The sequence below is a fragment of the Pseudopodoces humilis genome, chromosome 3 (genome assembly GCF_049639895.1).
Source record: "Pseudopodoces humilis isolate 2021_Gansu_Grassland_sample_001 chromosome 3, ASM4963989v1, whole genome shotgun sequence".
NCBI classification, from domain to species: domain Eukaryota; kingdom Metazoa; phylum Chordata; class Aves; order Passeriformes; family Paridae; genus Pseudopodoces; species Pseudopodoces humilis.
This window is the reverse complement of record NC_142202.1, coordinates 95,845,238-95,864,744: the sequence shown is the minus strand read 5'-3', so window position 1 is coordinate 95,864,744 and position 19,507 is coordinate 95,845,238. Positions and strand designations below refer to the sequence as shown.

General features: G+C 35.4%; 1 protein-coding gene across 15 annotated transcripts in view; it reads left to right on the top strand.

Annotated features, from left to right (window-relative positions):
- Positions 1-19,507, top strand: part of MYT1L (myelin transcription factor 1 like) — a 302,005-nt gene that overhangs the window by 156,224 nt on the left and 126,274 nt on the right. For all 15 annotated transcript variants that reach the window (XM_088052813.1, XM_088052810.1, XM_088052812.1 and 12 more), the window contains exons 3-5: positions 16,095-16,149; positions 16,331-16,364; positions 16,668-16,730. In XM_088052813.1, coding sequence (XP_087908939.1) covers positions 16,095-16,149; positions 16,331-16,364; positions 16,668-16,730 — 152 coding nt within the window. The remainder of the gene's footprint in view (positions 1-16,094; positions 16,150-16,330; positions 16,365-16,667; positions 16,731-19,507) is intronic.

The following is a 19,507-nucleotide window of genomic DNA, read 5'->3' as shown; positions in this document are numbered from 1 at the left end:
ATTTTAAAGGGCTTAGGTTTTAGATTTATTCAAGCTTTGTTTCATTTTCCTCATGAAGGAATGTGTTATCAACATGCCTTCTTATGTACATGTTTTTTAATACTAACAGAATGGGCACACATGCACATAAGTGTATACTTCAGTATGTATATATATATGTGCACACATTGATACACATATGTACACAGACACACATGCACATACGTCTCAGACAAAAAACATTAAGAAAAAGAGGTATTAAAGTCTGTAAGAAATGTATAACTTATCCACACAGTGTATAAGCTAATTCTAATAGCTGTCACTTTGAAGGCTTTTCTTTAATCAAAAACAAACAAAAACTTTAATAGATTGACAATTAAGTATATATGAATATGACTAAATACACTTTTTAATGAAATAACCTAAAATATGTTTACCTCCTTCACAAAAAGTCAGAGATTTAACCATTTCATTTTGCTCCTGTGCAGCTGGTTCACAGCAAATTCTGTGAGTGCAAGAGACAACCAGAAGAGGTAATGAAATGGAAGATGAAAAAGAATTTTGAAAATATATGAGCATGAAGTCATAGATCAAAAAACAGGCTTGACTAAGACTCAACTGTCTTGAGTGTTACTTTCTCTGTGTTTTCTCTGTGTTACTTTTCAAATCCCACTAAAACTTCTAGGTAAAATATGAAATTTGTTCTTTGGCTTTCTGCAACCTATACTGCCAGTTTTTACTCCTTCCCTTTATGTTGTAGCAGAATATCTGACTGCACTTTGAAATCATCTGTACACTGCTATTTTATTCAGCTACGGAGATACAAATTGGAATACTATGACTTAATGTGAAAATTTAATTTGGAGATACTAACTGTGATTAAAAGACAGTTCTCCCTTCAGATTGGTTATGCTCCAGTTCACAACAGGGTGTGATGAATGAAATCAAGAAAGAAGGAGCAACAGTTACTAGTCTCTAAAATTGCTGTTACAAAAACTATCTGTAGATGTCCTCAGTGATTTCAAATAAGTGTGAATAAAACTTCTGAAAATATGGATTAAATACAAAGATCTTAGTCTACATCTAAATTCCTGTACCTTTGATTTCCTGCTGCCTGGTTTTCAGCTCTAGGACCCACCTCAGCAGTAGCAAACACAAGGTTCTAAGAATTAGATGGAGTTTAAGATTTGTGACTGGATACTGTAGGTGGTCAATTAGGTATGGTTAATTCCATAACCATACTATTGTAGATCAGCTTTGGATAACTTTGGAAGAGGGAAATGGAGATTCTATAGGAAGGTTCCTCATCTATGTCTTAAGCATGGAAAAAAACTCTCAGGAAAATCGTAGTTAATAATATTAGATGATTTTCTGAAGGATGCTATTTGTAGCATCAATTGCATGTGAATGTAATTTTCCATTTAAGAAATTAATCTTTGTAGGTGTTTTCATTGCAAAGAGAAGCTTGAGTGCTTTAACATAAAGTTCTGGTAGTCAGAAAGCAAAACAGAGGAATAGAAACTTACGTGTTTAAAATCTTGTAGTGCTAGAACCAGTCACTGGAGGAAGCTGAAGCATGTTTTCTGAAGGTTGGGAGTGGAAGTACTGGTGGTGGAAATTCATGTGAGGTTCTAGAGATATTCACTAGTAGATTTCAGTCCTTTAGGCACTGGAAGGTGCTTTACAAGTTCATCATGGGTATGCATTCCCTACCTTTACTCATTGGTGCCTGGGAGTTGTTAGGCTAAATATTCCTGCTGGGCTTTGAAAACATGGGTGTACATGAACATGTAATTAGTTGTATTGCTTGTAGTGTTATAGTGCATATGGACTGCAATCACAATCCAGAACTTTATTTTGCCAACATAAGTGCTGTACAAACATATGCCCTGCCCAGAAGACTTACAGTATAAACAGATAAATATGTTTCAGTTTTTACATCAGTGGGACATGACATGAGCTCAAGGATCTGCATATGATATTTCATTATAGGCCAGTGTGGTATAATATACAGAGCAAGCATGAATGGCTTTCAGCACATTAATGTGGTCTGTCGTATTATTTTATTGGGTAGAGACTTATTTTCAGATATTTTAACTCTTACATTTGTACATTTGTATGTATATATACGTAGCACATCTGAGTTCGCATGCAAATTTAGTTTTAATTCTCTATGTATATAATACTGGTATGTGATACCTGCATCATGTATCAACTCTTTAGGACATACAGTTCAGAGGAATAATCTTGCATTATACCTTTATAATATGTGGTGTTAATTACTTTGATAAATCTCTGAACAATTTTGACCTTTTTTTTTTATTCTGAAGGTCTTCTGTAGACTTGCCAGCCATTGGTTTATGCAAAATGTTGTCAAAACTTTTTAAAAATCTCAATAATTAGAAGAACTGAGCCTTTTTGCTGTTTCAAATTTTATAGACAGATTCCCATCCTCTTGCTGGCACTGTTCCTTTCCCATAGGTGGTAAGAACAGCCAGAACTTTGGACATCCTTTTTCAATGTGTTTGGGAGCCAGAATGCTTTTTCTGCATAAATGGTTTTCTTTGCATTTGCCAAGAAACATTCTCTCACCCAGAAAGCATAATAACTATATTAAAAGTATATTGTCTCCTCAGAAATGCTGCCTCAGATCCTACATTTCATGTTAAGGATTTAACATGAAATTTGGGAAGAAAAGAAACCCGGAAAACACCTGCACTTCACAACATTGTCCTGCATCAGATCAACTCTTTCAGAGTGTATGTAAAATAATGCACATACATACTTCTATAAATCTTCTAAGGTTTATCTCTGTTACTCAGGGATGAAAGGGACCTTTTTAAATAGAGAATTCACTTCAGTCCTTTCACCTAGTTGTCAAAACAAAACCTAATGATGCCGTTTTCCATCTTTACAACATGAATCAAGGAGACAAAATCTTTACACCCTTGGTCCTGTGTTGCTGGTGGTATAATAGGAGAGTATGTCACAAAACTGACATTAAGGATGCAGAGATTTTGAAAGTCTTCATTTTCATTCTTTTATCCTCATAGCAAACAAACATATACAGAGTTAATCAGATTCTTTCTCACTGTTACTTGAGTAACTGTATTAACTTAAGTCAAAAGGCAAAGTTTTAACTGAGGGCAGAATACAGATTGTTCTACTAATTTGGTCTTGTTTGACCGCTTTGAATTATTTAACAACAGCTCTTTCTAGATCTTGAAACCAGTACAGACAGCATAATAATCTGAAGTAGGAAATCTCTTTTGTGCCTTGTTAAGAATAAATGGGCTTTTCAATTTGCTTAAAAATAATCCATATTTATAATAATAGAACTTACAGGTGCTTTGATGTCAGAGTGACAAAAAGAAATGAAAGAAAATTGAAAAACATAATAAATATATATTAATAAATTAAAATAAAATCACTTCCTCCCTGTTCTTTCATTGCAGGAGTTAAAGGGGACACTCTTTATGCTAGCTTAATTACGTTCTAAAACTCATGCGATCATCCAAATTGCTAACTGTGCTGGTAATAACAGGCCTACTTTAATGTAGCACTTTTTTAGGCCTTGTATGGGCCACTAGGTCACAGTGCAGTAGTTATCACTACACTTCTTGTCATCTCTGTCTTAGGAAGATATCTGGGGTTTACTGTACATTATGGTACAAAATCCTGTCGTTTGGGCTGTGTTTCCTCTTTCCTTTTTTTCTTTTTATTTTTTTTTTCTTTTACCCCAGAAATTTCTAAATTGCTACTTTAATAAAACTAAAACAAGTTTTGATCAGAAAATTAGCAATGAATATTCATTATTCTTGTGGTCTCCTTTTTATGCTTTGAGTACTGTGTTGTATAGTTTTAGTGTTAAAAGTATTCAAGTTATTGAACAACTGAAGTAGGTGCTCTTAGTTTATGCAAAAAGTGCAATAATCTGTAATCCTGTGTAATTTATGTTAATTATGTTAGAAGGGCCATGATTGATATTTTACATGCCTATCTTATTAATTTATCATTTAATTGTTGCACTTAAATAGTTTATATTTATATAAGCTATTCATAACATACCCTTTGAAAACATAATGGCCTGTGCACTAATAACAGCAAACACTTCTGATACCATGTAGTTCTGAAATAGTATTCTTACCACTGCTGTGATTAGATAAAACCTAAAACCAGAAATGAGCTTCTGTTGTTGTGGAGCAGTGAATAGGGAAAAAGGGATGGTAGTCTGTTCACTTAATAGTGACAGCAATTAGCTAGTTTTAGCAGACTATGATTTTTTATTTTTTTTTTAACTATCCAGTTTTCAGTGTGCAGACTGTTAGTTTACTAAACTGGAAGTTTACCTACATAGTTTTCTTTTGGAATTAAAAAGAAGATATAATTAATAAATATGTCCTTTTCTATGTCTGAAGTACTTGTCTTTTGCATGGTACATATCCACTACAGATAGCTTATGTCTAATTGTGTTTAATCAAAACCTTAAACACCAGTCCCATCTTTTTAATAATATGTATTTTATGTGGTGCTTTGCTCTGTTTTGTTCAAAAATGGTTATAGGTATCTTCAATAATTATCAGTCTGATTCAATGCCCCTGAAAATATGACTGTTTTCTACACTGGAAGCAATACTGGATCAACAAACCTTAGCATGTGTATTAGTTGTGATATATTTTTGAGTTAGGGGTACTAGAAATGAGATTTTAAAATCTGGTATCCTAGTTTTTTAAGAACATAAATTGCATATGTGTATGTTGCAGCATACTTATACTCACTGATACTGATTTGTGGATATGGTGACTGGTTTATATAAAAGCTTGTTGTGGGCATTTTATATCATAAGTATCTGTGTATGCTTCTCAGTGAGAAACAATACATGACAGTACTAAATATGTTTTAATTGACTGTATTTTCTCCTTGTATTCAGAAAAATATGTATTTTTATATATTCCTTATTTAAGGGATGAATAAGTCAAAGATAAATCAACAGTCTCCTCAATTCATTACAGACTTAGATAATGTAGGTAAGTTTGGGGGGGGGGGTGAAACCTAGTCCAATTTGGAAAAAAATCACAAGATGCACATGCAAACATTATAATTTTACTTCAGAAACCCTATTCCCTCTTTGAGGGAGGGCAGGGTGAGCCTGTGGCAGATGTGGAAGTGAAATTTGTTAAGCAAAGTGGGAAAATTGAAGCTTTTCCTTTCCTCTCTTCTTTTCCATAATGATCTTTTGGTTTACAGCTTTTAAGAGCTGTAACTCTTACAACTCTGCTTCTGGCTGAACTGTGGGAACAAGTCAGTGACTTTATGTTTGTGCAGAGCTGTGTGCTTTTTTCCAAGCAGTTTGCCAGGCACAGCTCTGGGAGGTTGTTCCCCATTAGAGGGCCTCTAGGCCTGACCTAAATGTGGGTGATTCAAGGCAACAAAGAGGTTGAAACGCAGCATGATCAAGATTACAGTCATTAGGACGTTCAAAGATAAAGCTAAAACTCTAAAGTTACGACCACTTTGACCTGAATTTCAGTGAATGTACTTTGGCTTTTTGTCGTCTGGTCTTACTTCTGCATATGGTGATAGGTGGTACGCAGAATGCTCCTCATTATTGGTGCAGGCCCCATATTTGGCTTGTTCTTTATTCTCTTAGGATTTTAGTGGTAATTCAAAGATGTGTAGTGCAAATACATTGAATGAGAGTTACAGAAAATACTCCTACAGCCCTTCCTTGGTAGGTACCTTTCAGCTAATAAAATTGGCGCTTTGATAAACATAGGTTCAAAAATATTAGACAAATAGAAGTGTGGAAACCTTCATTAGGTTGCTGTGCCCAAAAGACCATTGTTTATACTTTTAAGATGTATGTTGAGTAAAGGTGTTTCTCAGTTTTGATGCTCATCCAGAACATAAGCTTCCATGAAATTAGTCTTTGATGTTAAATTCTAGGAGTTAAATGTAAACCTGTCTTTTGGAGTACATTGTACCTCAGGACTAGCACGTAGGGTGTGCAAGAACAAATTACACATGTGTGCCAAGGGTGGAAGTAGACTGTTTAGACTGTACACTTGCCTTGCATGCCTTCCTTAAGCTAGTGGTTTTTAAGCCCAGCAGTGGGAGTGTAGAACATTTTTTGTTACTTGTGAGCCCCATGTCTGTGAAATCTGATGCTGTATTTCAGTAAGTCTTATTGGCTTCCTGATTTCTAAAAATTAAATATTTAAATATTTAAAGCACTCTTCTTACGAATTTTCTTCCATAATACTGTGAAAAATCTTGATCTGCCATGAGCTAAATTATTTTTCTGCCTTTGTTCCCATACAAAATATAACACTTGAAATTTAGAATTAGAAAAATAACCTTTCTGATGCTTTATATCTGTCATTTTTGAACACGTTGTGTTTAGGGATGGGATTTTAGAGGAAAATAAATCATGCCAGAATCAAGAACCTGAAGAGAAGCAAGGCTGCTGCTGATCCCTGTCCCTGAGTTCAGCCAGGAGCAAGGCTGAGGATTCACTTGCAGCAAGCACACAAACCACACGTGTGAACTACATGTACATATGCATAACTAACTACATGCTTGCATGGCTGCTCACACAGGTTCTAGACAGACACACAGGGAACTCAGGAACACAAATGTCACACACACAACCACACACCCATCCAGACAGAGGGAGCAAGAAGCCACATCTTTTATATCACTCTAAATGAAACTAGGAGTTTTGGATAAAAAAATACAATAATGTCTTGATTTTTATGGATGTAACCCCATGCTAATAGAATTTCTAGAATAAATTCAGTGAGTTTGGTGTACGTTTCGTTCAGAATTACCAACAATACAGAAAATAATCTTCAAGAAATTTCATTTTATGATGTTACTAAGGTTTTAAGTTGCTTATTCCCTCACATGAAAGTGGTATCTTCTAAAAGAAGAATTATGTTTCTTCTATTCATGACAAGGAAATTACAGTTCTTTTAAATCCAAATTATTTCATTGTATTTTTTGTTTGATTCTTTCTAGAAATTTTTCATTCAGCTTTAATCTGTGCTGCTTCTGAGTGCTTTACAGACTGCACTGGACAAAAATGTAGGCATATTTTTCCTTCTGTTGTATTTAATTTCTTATTAGGAGGCCTTCAAATTAAAGACTGCTTTCTTTCAATGTCTACATCTAATGCAAGGAAATGTGAATTCTTGTTTAAGCCTATCTGTATAACCAAAATATGAGTTGTAACAGGAATTTTAAAACCTTTAAAACAGTTAGTTTTTCTTCTCATATGAAAAATACTTAGGTCCCCAGTTAGAAATGATTATAAATAGGGGGTAAAAATGAACACTACTAACTATAAAGCTCCTGAGACTTCAGTATTGGAAGGTCATGTCAGCATGTGATGATATTCACCACCCTGACTCTTCACAGATCCAAGTAGCCTGGCACAGGACCATGGTGGAGGACTGGTTAAAGGATGGAGCAATCTCAGTTGCTCACCTGTGTGGACATATTCTGGATGTCTTCTTCCCAGTGGAAATTCTGGTTCATGTCCCAAAGCCTATTCACTTAGCATATCCAAAGTATCTTTATGGCACCAGACTGATGAGTGGATAACTTTGCTCCTAAGAAAGAAGTGCTATAGTTCCAGTGCTATTTCTTCTTACCTCTTTTTTACACACTACTTTCTCATTCCTCATATCTAAAATAAAAAGAGGTAATAAGAGAATGATGCTCAAATTACCTGTGTGCACTTTGGGTCTTTTCCACTCTAATCTGAGGCCAATGAGAAATACTTGCAAGTGTTCCCTGTTTCCCTCCAGGTTACTTCATTGAACCCCAACTGTATTTCCTGACAAAAAAATATAGTTATATATGAGAAACTTGTGAGTTTAACCAGAATTCTGCTTATTCTGGCCTATATTTATAGATCTGGCTGCAGCCTGCATTGTTCATCTGAAAATGGAGGGATTGGATTCCCTCTGTGCATTACAGCAGGAAAATGACTCTTACTTGAAGTTTCAGAACAAGTCCTGAGGATATATTCTCCTATTGTTCTGCAAGAAGGACTCTCCTTGATACTAATAAAAGCTTTGTGTGTTCATCACAAGTGGAAGAGAGCAAAGGAGTAATATATATTCTAGTCATTAATTTGCCCAGGTGCCTATTTGTTCGCTTTGTATTTAATGTACCCTCAACTTGTAACTTTTATCTTTACTGAGTTCCCCCTGGAACTCTGCTCTTGTTGTATGCTGGTATTTTCCTAAGGGGAAGATTCAAATACGGTAGTTCTTTTATAAAAGTGTGCCTTTTCCTAAAAAGGGTGCTCTAAAATATTTGAGCTAAATTTCAGATGTCCATCTGAAGGCAACTGGGTTTGTTGGGGAAAGAGTCTGAAAGAAGAGAAAATTGAGTTCCTGTTCTGCCTAACTTTTCCTTAAACACTCCAGTAGCTTCTTAGAGTCACTTTCTGTCCTGCAGTTTTGTGTGTCTTTTGTAGATTTTAAAATAAGAAACAAGTGCCTTAAATGTATTTGGGAGAGTCAGACAGGTTTCTGTCAAAATCAAGATACTGCATTTTACTGTGCTGTGTTAATAACAGTAATAGATGATATTTAATCAAGATGATTGAAATATTAAGAACTGATTTTAAAGAAGTGGCTGTGCAAATGCAGTCATAATGAGACACAAAAATACTCTGTCAAAAGCCTTCAAAAGCCTTGTTAAAATTGAGCTGAATACCATTAACTATCCTCCCTTCATCCACAAGTACACACATTTTATCCTAGAATGCAACTAATTTGTAAAATTATGATCAGTAAGGCATAAATTAAGGTTCAGATATTTTTATTAATTCAGGTTTGGTCAGCACTTAGGGGAGAGGAGGACCTGCTAAAACTGATAGTGTTACACAACAAAGATATTTGAGGCCCATTGAAGTAATTGATAAATGTCTCATTTACCAGGTGGTTTAAACAATGTCTCACAAAGTATATCCAGTCTTTAAAAACACATTCAGATTACCAGGAGTCATACTTCAGAAATTAACTTCTTTTGGAATACCAGACATGCTTGAAAAGAGGTTATGTTACAATTTGGATTTGCTTATTATTTTCTGAGGAGAACAATAGGAGGTCAGTTTGCAGTTTTTTAGAAAGACTGCACGAAGTACTTATATAGTATGGGATACATTGCTTTCATAAACTACTTGTCATTTTCCAGGTCATATTTCTTTGATTATGGATATAGGAGCATTTTAAATGTGAGAAATAAATTTTACATATTTTGTTTCATTCCTTGATACACTAGATTAAAAAAAAAATCTTTGAATTTTTCATTTGACTTTCACACAGATGAAATAACAATTTCTTTAAGTTATAAAAAGAGATGCTGAGAAAAATTTGGCTATAAAAATAATAAAGAAATCTTACCTGCAGAAATTTGAATCTTGCATCATAGGGGTTGAAAATCTGCCTTTACTGAGTAACTTGAGTAATGTGGAGATAAATTTTAAACTACAATGTTTTAATATAATAAACTCATTACATTTTCATGAAGTCATATTATTTTCTTCAAACATTTTACTTTTATCACATTATGAATATGTCTAATATTACTGATTAGGAAAAGCAAGATTTCTAATAATTTTAAGCAATATTCTTGATTGACAATAACAATTACGCAGTAATTCTAGTATTTAACAGTAATTTCCTTAGATTTTTGAGTTCACGGATGATCATCTGCAGAATCACAGAATGAGTCAAGTTAGAAGGGACCACAGTGGGGCATCTGGTCCAACCTCACTGCTCAACCAGGGTCATCATAGAGCACATGGCACAGAATTGTGTCCAGATGGTTCTTGAATATCTTCAGTGAGGGAGACTCCATCCACAGCCCCTCTGGACAAACTGTTCCAGTGCTCAGTCACCTGCACAGTAAAGAAGTTCTTCCTCATGTTCAGGTGAAACTTCCTGTGCATCAGTTTCTGACTGTTGCCTCTTGTCCTGTTGCTTGGCACCACTGAGAAGAGCCTGGAAGCATCCTCTGACTGCCTCCCTTCAGATACCAACAGACATTGATGAGGTCCCCTCTCAGTCACCTCTTCTGGAGGCTGAGCAGGCTCATCTCTTTCAGCCTTCTTGTGTAAGAGAGGTGTTACAGTCCCTTAATCATTTTTGTTGCCTGCTTCTGGACACTCTCCAGGGGCTCCATGTCCATCTCGTCCTGAGGAGCCCACAACTTTCTACAGTATAGACAGTGAATGCTCTGCCTCAGTAAACACTGGACATCTTTTGAGAGCATTTTAGAATCCAATTTTTTGATTTGAAAAAATACAAGAAAAAAATTAAGAAAGAAGAACTTTGGAAGTCCAGATCTAAAGTCTTTATTTTTTTGTGGCTTTCTAGACTTTCATTACATCATGGCTAGAAAGAAACCATAATAATTCACTAAGAAAGTGTTTACTGACCTGGAAACTTAGGAACTTGGGACTGAACCTTGCAGTCACCATGCTTTTAACTAGAAATTCAGATACCATGAGAATTTTACCAGGAAGGATCATTTTCAGGAGTACCTGCCTTCAAGGGAAGAAAGTGGTGAACTACTTCCCCACAAGGGAGCAAAAAATCACAATTTGTCCTGGAAAGGAGCCTAAATCTCTTGATCATTTACAGCTGGCAGCCCTGAGAAAGTGCACATGGTAGATATATGAATGTGTCTACAGATTGGGAGAGTGGTGCTGGTTACAAAACTTTAAGGAGCTCAGGTAGCTCTGTGGTGAAAGCCTTAAATACTTTAAAAACCTGAAGACTTCAACAGGGTATCCAGCAAGTCAACAGATAAGGTCCTGTTGAAAACTTGCTTTCTGTTCTTAGAAGTTACTGACCGTATCTGAATAATTCAGTGGTTTTGTGGAAAATGAATGCAACCCTAAAGGTGTTGCAGCTACAGATCACATTCTACTCTTCAGCTGCAGCAGCACAGAAGTTGGTCAGACTCATCTGGTTGTCCAGATCCACTTCACTGTTACTGCCTGGCAGATTGTGATCTTCTGTCTCTCAAGCATGACCCACAAGTGTTGTTCCTACATACAGGAGCTTGGAACCAGCATGTTATTCAGATGGATCAAATCTGCCAAATGATGCAGGCCAGTGTATGTAATTGGCCTGTCTCCAACACAGTTTATCATTCCATTAATTTCTCTATTATCTGCATATTTCAGTATCATATAATCTTCCAGAGTACTGGTGAAGATACTGAATATTGTAGGGCTAAAATGTATGCCTGTAGAATTATATTAGAAAGGTTCTTTTTAAGTATATATTTTTTCATTTTTACAATTAGTTTTATATAAAAATAACTTTTATACAAAATATTTTTTCTGGAAAATATTTTAATATAGAGTATTTTCTGGAGAAATACTTTCTAACTCTGATAAATATGCTGATTTTATGAAGCACTTATTATATTGTCTGAATGCTCAGTAAGAGAAAGCAAAATGTTTCAAAGGTGTCTAAGGATATGATATCCTGACTAGGCTACCTTTACTGACAACTTTTAGAATATCCTCAAAGAGCAGTATCAAGTGTTTTTGATTACAGATTTTCCATGATGAAGTGTTCATTGGTGCTAATTATGTCATCATCTTGTATCCCATATTGCTTTTATATGACATTACTAAGGGTCAGCATCAGGAACATTAACTTAGTGAGCCACACCATCCCCTCAAGAATTAGTAAAGGTTAATTTTAAAAGTTACAAGCAACATTTTTTCAGAATATTTTATTCAGTTCTCCCTCATTCCCCAAGTAACAGCAATGTATTGAAGACCCATTAGCCTATGTTTATTTTGGGGGGTAAATGTTGTCTGAGGTTTTGATTTTAAAATGATGAATAGTGACAAATAGCTCTTTAAAAAAAAAATGTTGTTGATTACTATTACTACATTTTCAAATAATAATAATAATCAAATCACTTTTATTAATGAATAATGAACAACTATGCGCCTTTTTTATTTTTAGTATTTAATGAAATTATTTCAGCTGCTTTTAATTATAGTCATTTTATGTTATAAGATTGTCTTCTCAGTTTGTCTCGTTACTATTTCCAGGTTTCAAATGCTGACAATTTAAAAGCAGCTTGCATTTTTGTATATGTAGTAGTTACTGGTATATGATTCTGTACAGTAAGATGTAACAAGTTTTATTTCCTGCACGCAGGTGACCACACAGACATTCTTTTTGGTTTTACTCAGAAAATTTGTGCTTAGTATAGCATGTTGTGGTTTATTTGTTAGAACACTATAACTATTCATGTCTTGTTTCTCTAAATCTTCAGTAACACAAATGTGTATAATGGTGGTACAGAATTTCTAGATCTACTTCTCTCTGCCCATTATCCTAAGTAAAGCACATCCAATAATTTGATTATTTTAAATTCTAATTTACAGATTTAATTTCTATCTAAACCTCTTTTATCTTTTCCTTCTGAGAATTGAGAATCATAGAATCACAGAATGGCCCCTGACTTTGCAGGGAATGTTCCACTAGACCAGGTTGCTCAGAGCTCCATCCAACCTGGCCTTGAACACTAGGGATGGGAATACACAACTTCTCTGGGCAGCCTCTTCTTTACAGTTTCTCATCACCTTCACAGAATACCTTCCTGATACCCAATCTAAACCTACTCTGAGCCTGTCACTACCTCCCTTAGCCTGTCACTGCATGCCCTTGTAAAAAGTCCCTCTCCATCTTCCTTTATGGCTCTGTTCAGGTACTGGAAGGTCACAATTAGGTCACCCTGAAGCCTACTCTTCTCCAGGCTTAGCAAACCAAATTATTTCAGCTTTTTCTTGTAGAAGTACTACACTCTCTAATCATCTTAGACCTTTCAATTTTCATTTCTAGAGTTTCTCTTTGAAGGAAGGTCAAAATTTTCTTCTCTTCATACTCCTGATGCCTTTATGCTTTGATACGTAATATGACATGCCAGGCTAAGACTAACTCTAGCCAGCCTGTCCTCTATGTCCACCTCATGTTCCTTCCTGGAACAGAGGCTAAGTAAGAGCTGAGCTACAGAACTGTAATTTAGAGGTTACAAGTAAAGTAGAACTACTAAGGTGAACTCCTTGTGAGACCAACATCCACATTTCCTTTTTCTGCATGTGAAAGTGATGAGAAAGTCTGTGTTGGTGTGAGATTGATGGTCTCAGTAGCAGAATTCTGTTCCTGACCATGAAGGTGCCAGGGGTGCCACTGAGGACTGCAATGGTAGGCTGCCAGGTGGCTTTACTTCTGAAGAAACAATGTAAATCTTGCTAGAATTTCAGGAAGTTGCTTGCTCCCAGCATCCAAAATGTAATCCATGGAGGAATGAAGGCCGAATTTTTGATACAATTGATAAAGATCTGTGAGCAAGCATATAAATATCAAGGTAAAGCAAAATTCCGTTGACTAAATGTTGGCACCTGTCATCATTTGATGTGTCCTAGAGCATCCTAGATCACATTACCGTATATGAAAGGACATCTAGGTCACAGATAATGGCAAGTCAGTTTGTTCTTGGCTGGAGAAGCAGCAGACTATATAGGATACACAACAAAATTTAAAAGAGTATTGTGTGCCAGCAGCTTTAATAATGTTTTTATTTCTTTGACCTGCTTCTGGATATGGATTGTATGGATCTTAAAGGAGCTTTTCCAGCTTAGTGATTTCTTCTGTGATTGCCAGTGTAGTTAAAAGTGCACTATACTACCCTCAGTGTTCTTGAAGTGCTTACTTTGGTTTAGAAAGACATGTAATCTTTGTTTTGTAGTTTGTCCCTTATAAATTTAAGCACACTGTCATAATAACTGGGGCAGCATTTCCAGGTTAAGATCGGTTTTTCAGTATTAACAAATGAGGCTAATGTTTTTCAAACATTTTGAAAACATACTAGTCCAAAGGTCAAATAACTTCACTTCTGGTCTCCTGTCAAGTCCTTACAGCTTCAAGAGATATAGAATAATACAGTGCACTGTTTTCTTATTAGCAGAAGGAAAGAATATCATCATCTAGTAAGTAACTTATATTGCAGAGATGCTGTTATGTGTTTTGATATGGTAGCGTTAAAAACTTCAAATTACTCTCAAGTCATTGGACCTAAGAAACTGGCTAGGATGTGAGCTCAAACTGTAGGGTAGATACTTGTGGGTGGGTTGAAGATTCGGTTTGGGTGCTTAGAGGAGGTATCTACAGGCATGCCAAGTGTCTCGTGCAATAGTTGATGGAGAGTTAGACAGTAGACACAGAGGTGCCTAGAGGCTGATTTTGTCCAGCCTGAAGTAACATCATGTAGCTGATCAGAGGAGTTGGTCCTCAAGCTCTGGTGGCTGCATTAACCTATGGGTAAATTCAGTTGTCTAAGCATAGACAGTTAGTGCCATTTCTAATGCCAGAGGATACCTGAAGCTTCTGGACAGGGTTACTATATACAACAAAGGATCTATCTGTACCCTTCCATACTTTTCTGGACTGGTAGTTGAAGGTTTGATGGAATACCTTGAAGGATCTCATATAGCATGATTGGTTGATGAAGATGGAAGCTTATGCTCCGAATGTATCTGCACACAGCTAAATATAGGTGTCTTAATTTTAAAATGAAACCCACTCAAAGTTATGCAGAAGACTGACCTGAAGCCCCCTAAGAGAGGCTGGTGCTCTTATTAGATTTCATAATATCAGTCTATTTTAAATCATCCCTTTAGTGTGGAATATAGCACACCACCAGGAATCAGATGACTGACAAGAAACAGAACTATATCAGTAGCACAGAGTCTTGTGAGAGTGACATTTTCTTTTTACCAAATCCCTATCACCTTTTGTTGAGGTGGTTATTTCCTCCTGCTGTTATGTGTTGAAGGACTTCTGTAAAAATGCTCCTTGATTTCTTCTTTCCTAATTACTTCCCAAATCATTTGTGTTAAGGTACTGACCAAAGAAAGTTAGGTGATTAAAGGGTTACCTGCAACTCACTTGGACCCTTTTCCATGTTTTTGTATGAGATATATGACATTCTTACCAGATATCAATCCAGGGATATTGCTATAAAGGGGGTGATTGATTTTTTTTTCCCCCTGGGGGAACTAGAGCTCCATGGTCTATTTCTGTGCTTCCTGACCTTTACAGTATCATCACTATGTATGAAGAAGCACTGTAGATCCATCTTGCCATCTTGTTCTTCTACAGCCAGAGGAGCTGGTGATATAGCTACTGCATATATTTTCCCTGACTCAGTCTCTCAACATAGTTCAGTACAGTTTGCTTCTGTCAAACAAAATCCTGAACTCTAGCTATCCTATTTAGCTTACCTTTTAAAGTCTGGTGACAATTGTGCATGTAAAATCAGAAGAAACAATGTGGCCCTACATTAACTACTATAGATCAGTGTTTGTGATACTTTCCAATATCTAATCTGCAGCCTTGCCCCTATCTGGTAAATATATAAGATATTTATATATTTATTACTGCACAAAAGGTACAGTGGATAGGCAAGCGGTTTATAAAATGAAGATAGAGATCTACTCATGTAGCAAGTGAGCCCACTCGTGAAACATGAAAATACAACTAAACAATGAAATATACTGGCAAAGATTGTAATTCCATATTAAATAACATGAAATATTTGAAGGTCTAATGATGAATCTTCATCTCCTTTTCAGTCATTATTCCTTCCTCTCTTTCCCACTGTAAAGGGTTTAGTTAAAAAAAACCCTGTGATATGTGACTCCATGATTTTAGTTTTGAATGGTATAGAAATGTATTGAATCCTTGTTTTGGAATATATGGAAGTAATGAAGTGTTTATGTCAGAAGTATCTCCTTGAAAAGAGGAACCAGCACTTAGTTGCACACAATTTGCTATGAAAGCAGAACACAGAAACTGATTGGTTTAAAGCAGAAATAACTGCATTTTCTGTTTTTAAATAAACACGAAGATCCTAAAAATCCCCTGTAAGGAGAACTTTCCCTTACAGGATAAAATGGAATTAAAATCGTGTCAATAAATCGTGTGAGAGACTGTATCAGTCTGTGCATTGATAGTCTGTGCATGCAGGATAAGAACATTGACTGCCTGCTAATCTATTCCCAGATGGAGGTGGATGCAGACGAGAAGCGCCATCGCACACGCTCCAAAGGTGTTCGAGGTATGTCTCTTGCTTCAGTAAATCACTCAAGGCCCCTGCTCAGGGTGACCTTCATCCTCCAGAATCTCTTTGCACGATTCATTCTGACCCTGCTTTTACACAACCTTTCTGGTAATTTTCTGTAGAAGAGGGGTACTTGTAATAGATGATAAATTTTTATATGTTTTCCATCTCTCTGCAGTTCCCGTGGAACCAGCCATACAAGAGCTGTTCAGGTTAGTGCTCTGAGTGTAAAATGTATCCCCATTAGCAATTTAGAAAATTCATGCCTTTTAATGGGTATAATGCACTTTCAAGTTCATTGGTGGTTTGCTCATGCCCTGCTGCACTGATGAAATTAATTCCCTCGAGACTTGCTAATAAAAAGCATCCCCTCTTTTTTTTTTTTCCCTTCAGTTGTTTGATTTCTCTTTCTGTCTTTGTTGCCCTCCATCTCTGTTATACCTACTGTCTGCCTGCTTTTAGCATAATGTTTCTGCAGCACACCAGCACCTATATATTAATTCTCTCTTTTGCAGCTGTCCAACGCCTGGCTGTGATGGCAGTGGTCATGTTAGTGGCAAATATGCAAGACACAGAAGGTAATATCTGTAATTTTTCATAATTTAGTGAAGAGATTTGGTAAACAAGTTATCTGGCATGACCTTGATAAACCAAACAATGATAAAAATTAGCAGTTAGATATTCTAGAAGCCATTTAGAGTCAGGGTTATTTTTTCTTTCTGAATGTCACAAAACTTAGCTCACATTTTTGCTGAGGAGACTTGCTCTCATTTTCAATCTTCTCCCAATTTTTGCATACAGTTCTCTTGCTTATGTGTTGCAAATTAAGATTTGGCCTCACTTACATATTGGCACTTGTATTCATATTATTTAATATGTTTTGTAACTGAATGAAAAAGAGCTTCTGAGCATTTTAAGTTCAATGATGAGGTTAAATTCAAAGGTCAAAGCTTAAGGCAAGTCAACAATAATAAGATTTCAAGCGTTAAATGTTATACTGTATTATAAATACCTTTACTTCAGTTTCTAGACTATGAAATGTGGAGACATCTCCTTTAAAAAAAAAATCCAGCTTTTTTATGGTTAATAATATACAAGGTAGCATATAGTACAAATACTGCATGTGCTTCAAATTAATTTAGACCTCAATCTTTAAATTTCTGTGTCTGTAAGGTCAACGTTCAGTAGTGTTGCACATCTGTACAAGCACCACTCCTTTCCTGAATCGTTTTTCCATGAATTTTTTGATGCAATATTTTGAAAATTTAACAGCTCTAGAATACATTTTCTCTCATTGCTGTGCATTTCATTTGACATATTTTATACAGCAACCCATTGTAGGAGATAAAATGGCTGATGTGTAGGCCATTGCTTTTCTGAATTGAGGGAAATGTTCAAACCAGTGTTAAATTATCCTGAAACTCTAAAGATATTTTTTCATTCTTGATTTTTCAGCTTATAAAATACTTGTGGTGTTTATAAGAGTACATATTTCACGCCAAATCTGATTACTACATTAAATGGGCAATATGGGGTTTGGGGATTAAATTGAAATGATACATTTGGGGTTAAGGCATTTATTTGAAATAGGAAAAGACTGTGGCCACTCAGTCCACTCATATGCCTTTTTCTTATCAGTGAATAAAGCTTAGGGACTAATCCAGAAAACACTCAAAATTAATCAAGAACAGTGATATTAGAATTACTTTGAATTACTTTTAAACCATATAAAACATAAAATAATTATTCACATTTATTGTCTTAATCTTCACTCATAAGACCCAAAACATTTTTGTGGCTATTGGAAGTCTTTGGTTAGAGCTTTGGTTTAGTTTGGAACACTGATTTAGGAAAAGTATCCAAAAACATTATTTTTAAATTCACTTGTGACTTCTCATTTCAAACCATGGTTTTCTTTTGTTTGTTTTCTTTATGGAAATATAAGCCTCACAAGTAATTAAAGAATGACACTAAATCCTTCTTTTCCCCAAGAAATTTCATGACCTGTCAACAGTTAAGTGATATGATTATAATGTCCTTTCTAGTTAAAAGGTTGTAGCTACATCGGTTTCTTTACATTTCATGGAATTTCTGTGCAGATATCAAAAGCAAAAGTTTTAAAACAGAAATACAGTTTTAATACAGAAAGAAACTCTTTAGCTTGAAAAATTCTGCCTATTCTTCTGAATTGCTCTACTTTTGTGTTAGGGTTAGTGTCTGTGTAAGGTCACCTTTTTGGGGAAAGAGGAAGCAATAAATGTGAGGTTTGGAAAGATTACATGCAGTTTTGAGATGTTAATTCCATATTTTGCTTTCTTGACATGATTCTGGTATGTCAGTACACGAACAGACTGAATCTCAGAGCTGTTAATTAAATGAAATTTTGGGCAGATGCGATAAGAATAAAAATTGGAAATACATCAAAATTCCTTTTTTTTCTACTAAAAAATTTGTTGGACTTTTATGTTTTCTTGTCACCATGATTGCCAAAGCATTAATCAAAATATATTTAACCAATATATGTCCTATTTAATGTAAAAACACAGAGTTCTTCATTGAGGTTTACAATGTACATTTATCTAAAATTTCTAGAAGAATTTATCTAAAATTTTCTAGAAGAGCAGTACAATTTATTTACAACCAACACCTACTAATTTTACCTTTTTGAAAGACTTTGAAGGAATTTTCCTCTTTTTCTATTTTGCTATTTGGGTAGGAAAGACCCTCAAACATTTTTTTCCAAGGAAATCAGACTGTCTTAAAAATTTTATGTGTTCAGGGAATTGCATATCTCAGCTGATGCCTAACTCAATTCCGTTTAGACCTACAGAGCATTTTAATGAGGTTAAGACCTTTTCATTCACGATATCAGACCAGCTCATTATTAGGAATGAAATTCATTTGCTTCCACTAGATGTAGTCAGAGCACTCCAGAATTCTGTTTCTTCTGAAATGTCTTGTAGTCTCTGGAATTCAGGGTGGGGTTTTTGGGTTTTTTTTTTGTTTGTTTGTTTTCTTTTGTTGTTGTTTTTGTTTTTACTGGGGTTTTTGTGTGTTTGGGGATTTTTGTTGTTGTTGGTTTGTTTTTTTTTTTTGTAATTTTATCTTTGTGACAGTGAAAACCCACCTACAGGTAGTACATTAAGCTTCAACTGAAATAAACAGATCCTTTCACTTTTTCAGATAGATTCAGGGGATGAAATGTTGTTCAGCTGCTAAAATATTATATAGAAGTTAAAGGAGAGTTGGATCTCAGGTTTTTTGCCTCAGTTGTATTTTTAATTATGAAAGAGCTTCAATGTAGGTTTACTAAGGGAACAAGCAGACTTTCTATGCCATTGATGTTTCCTTTGAG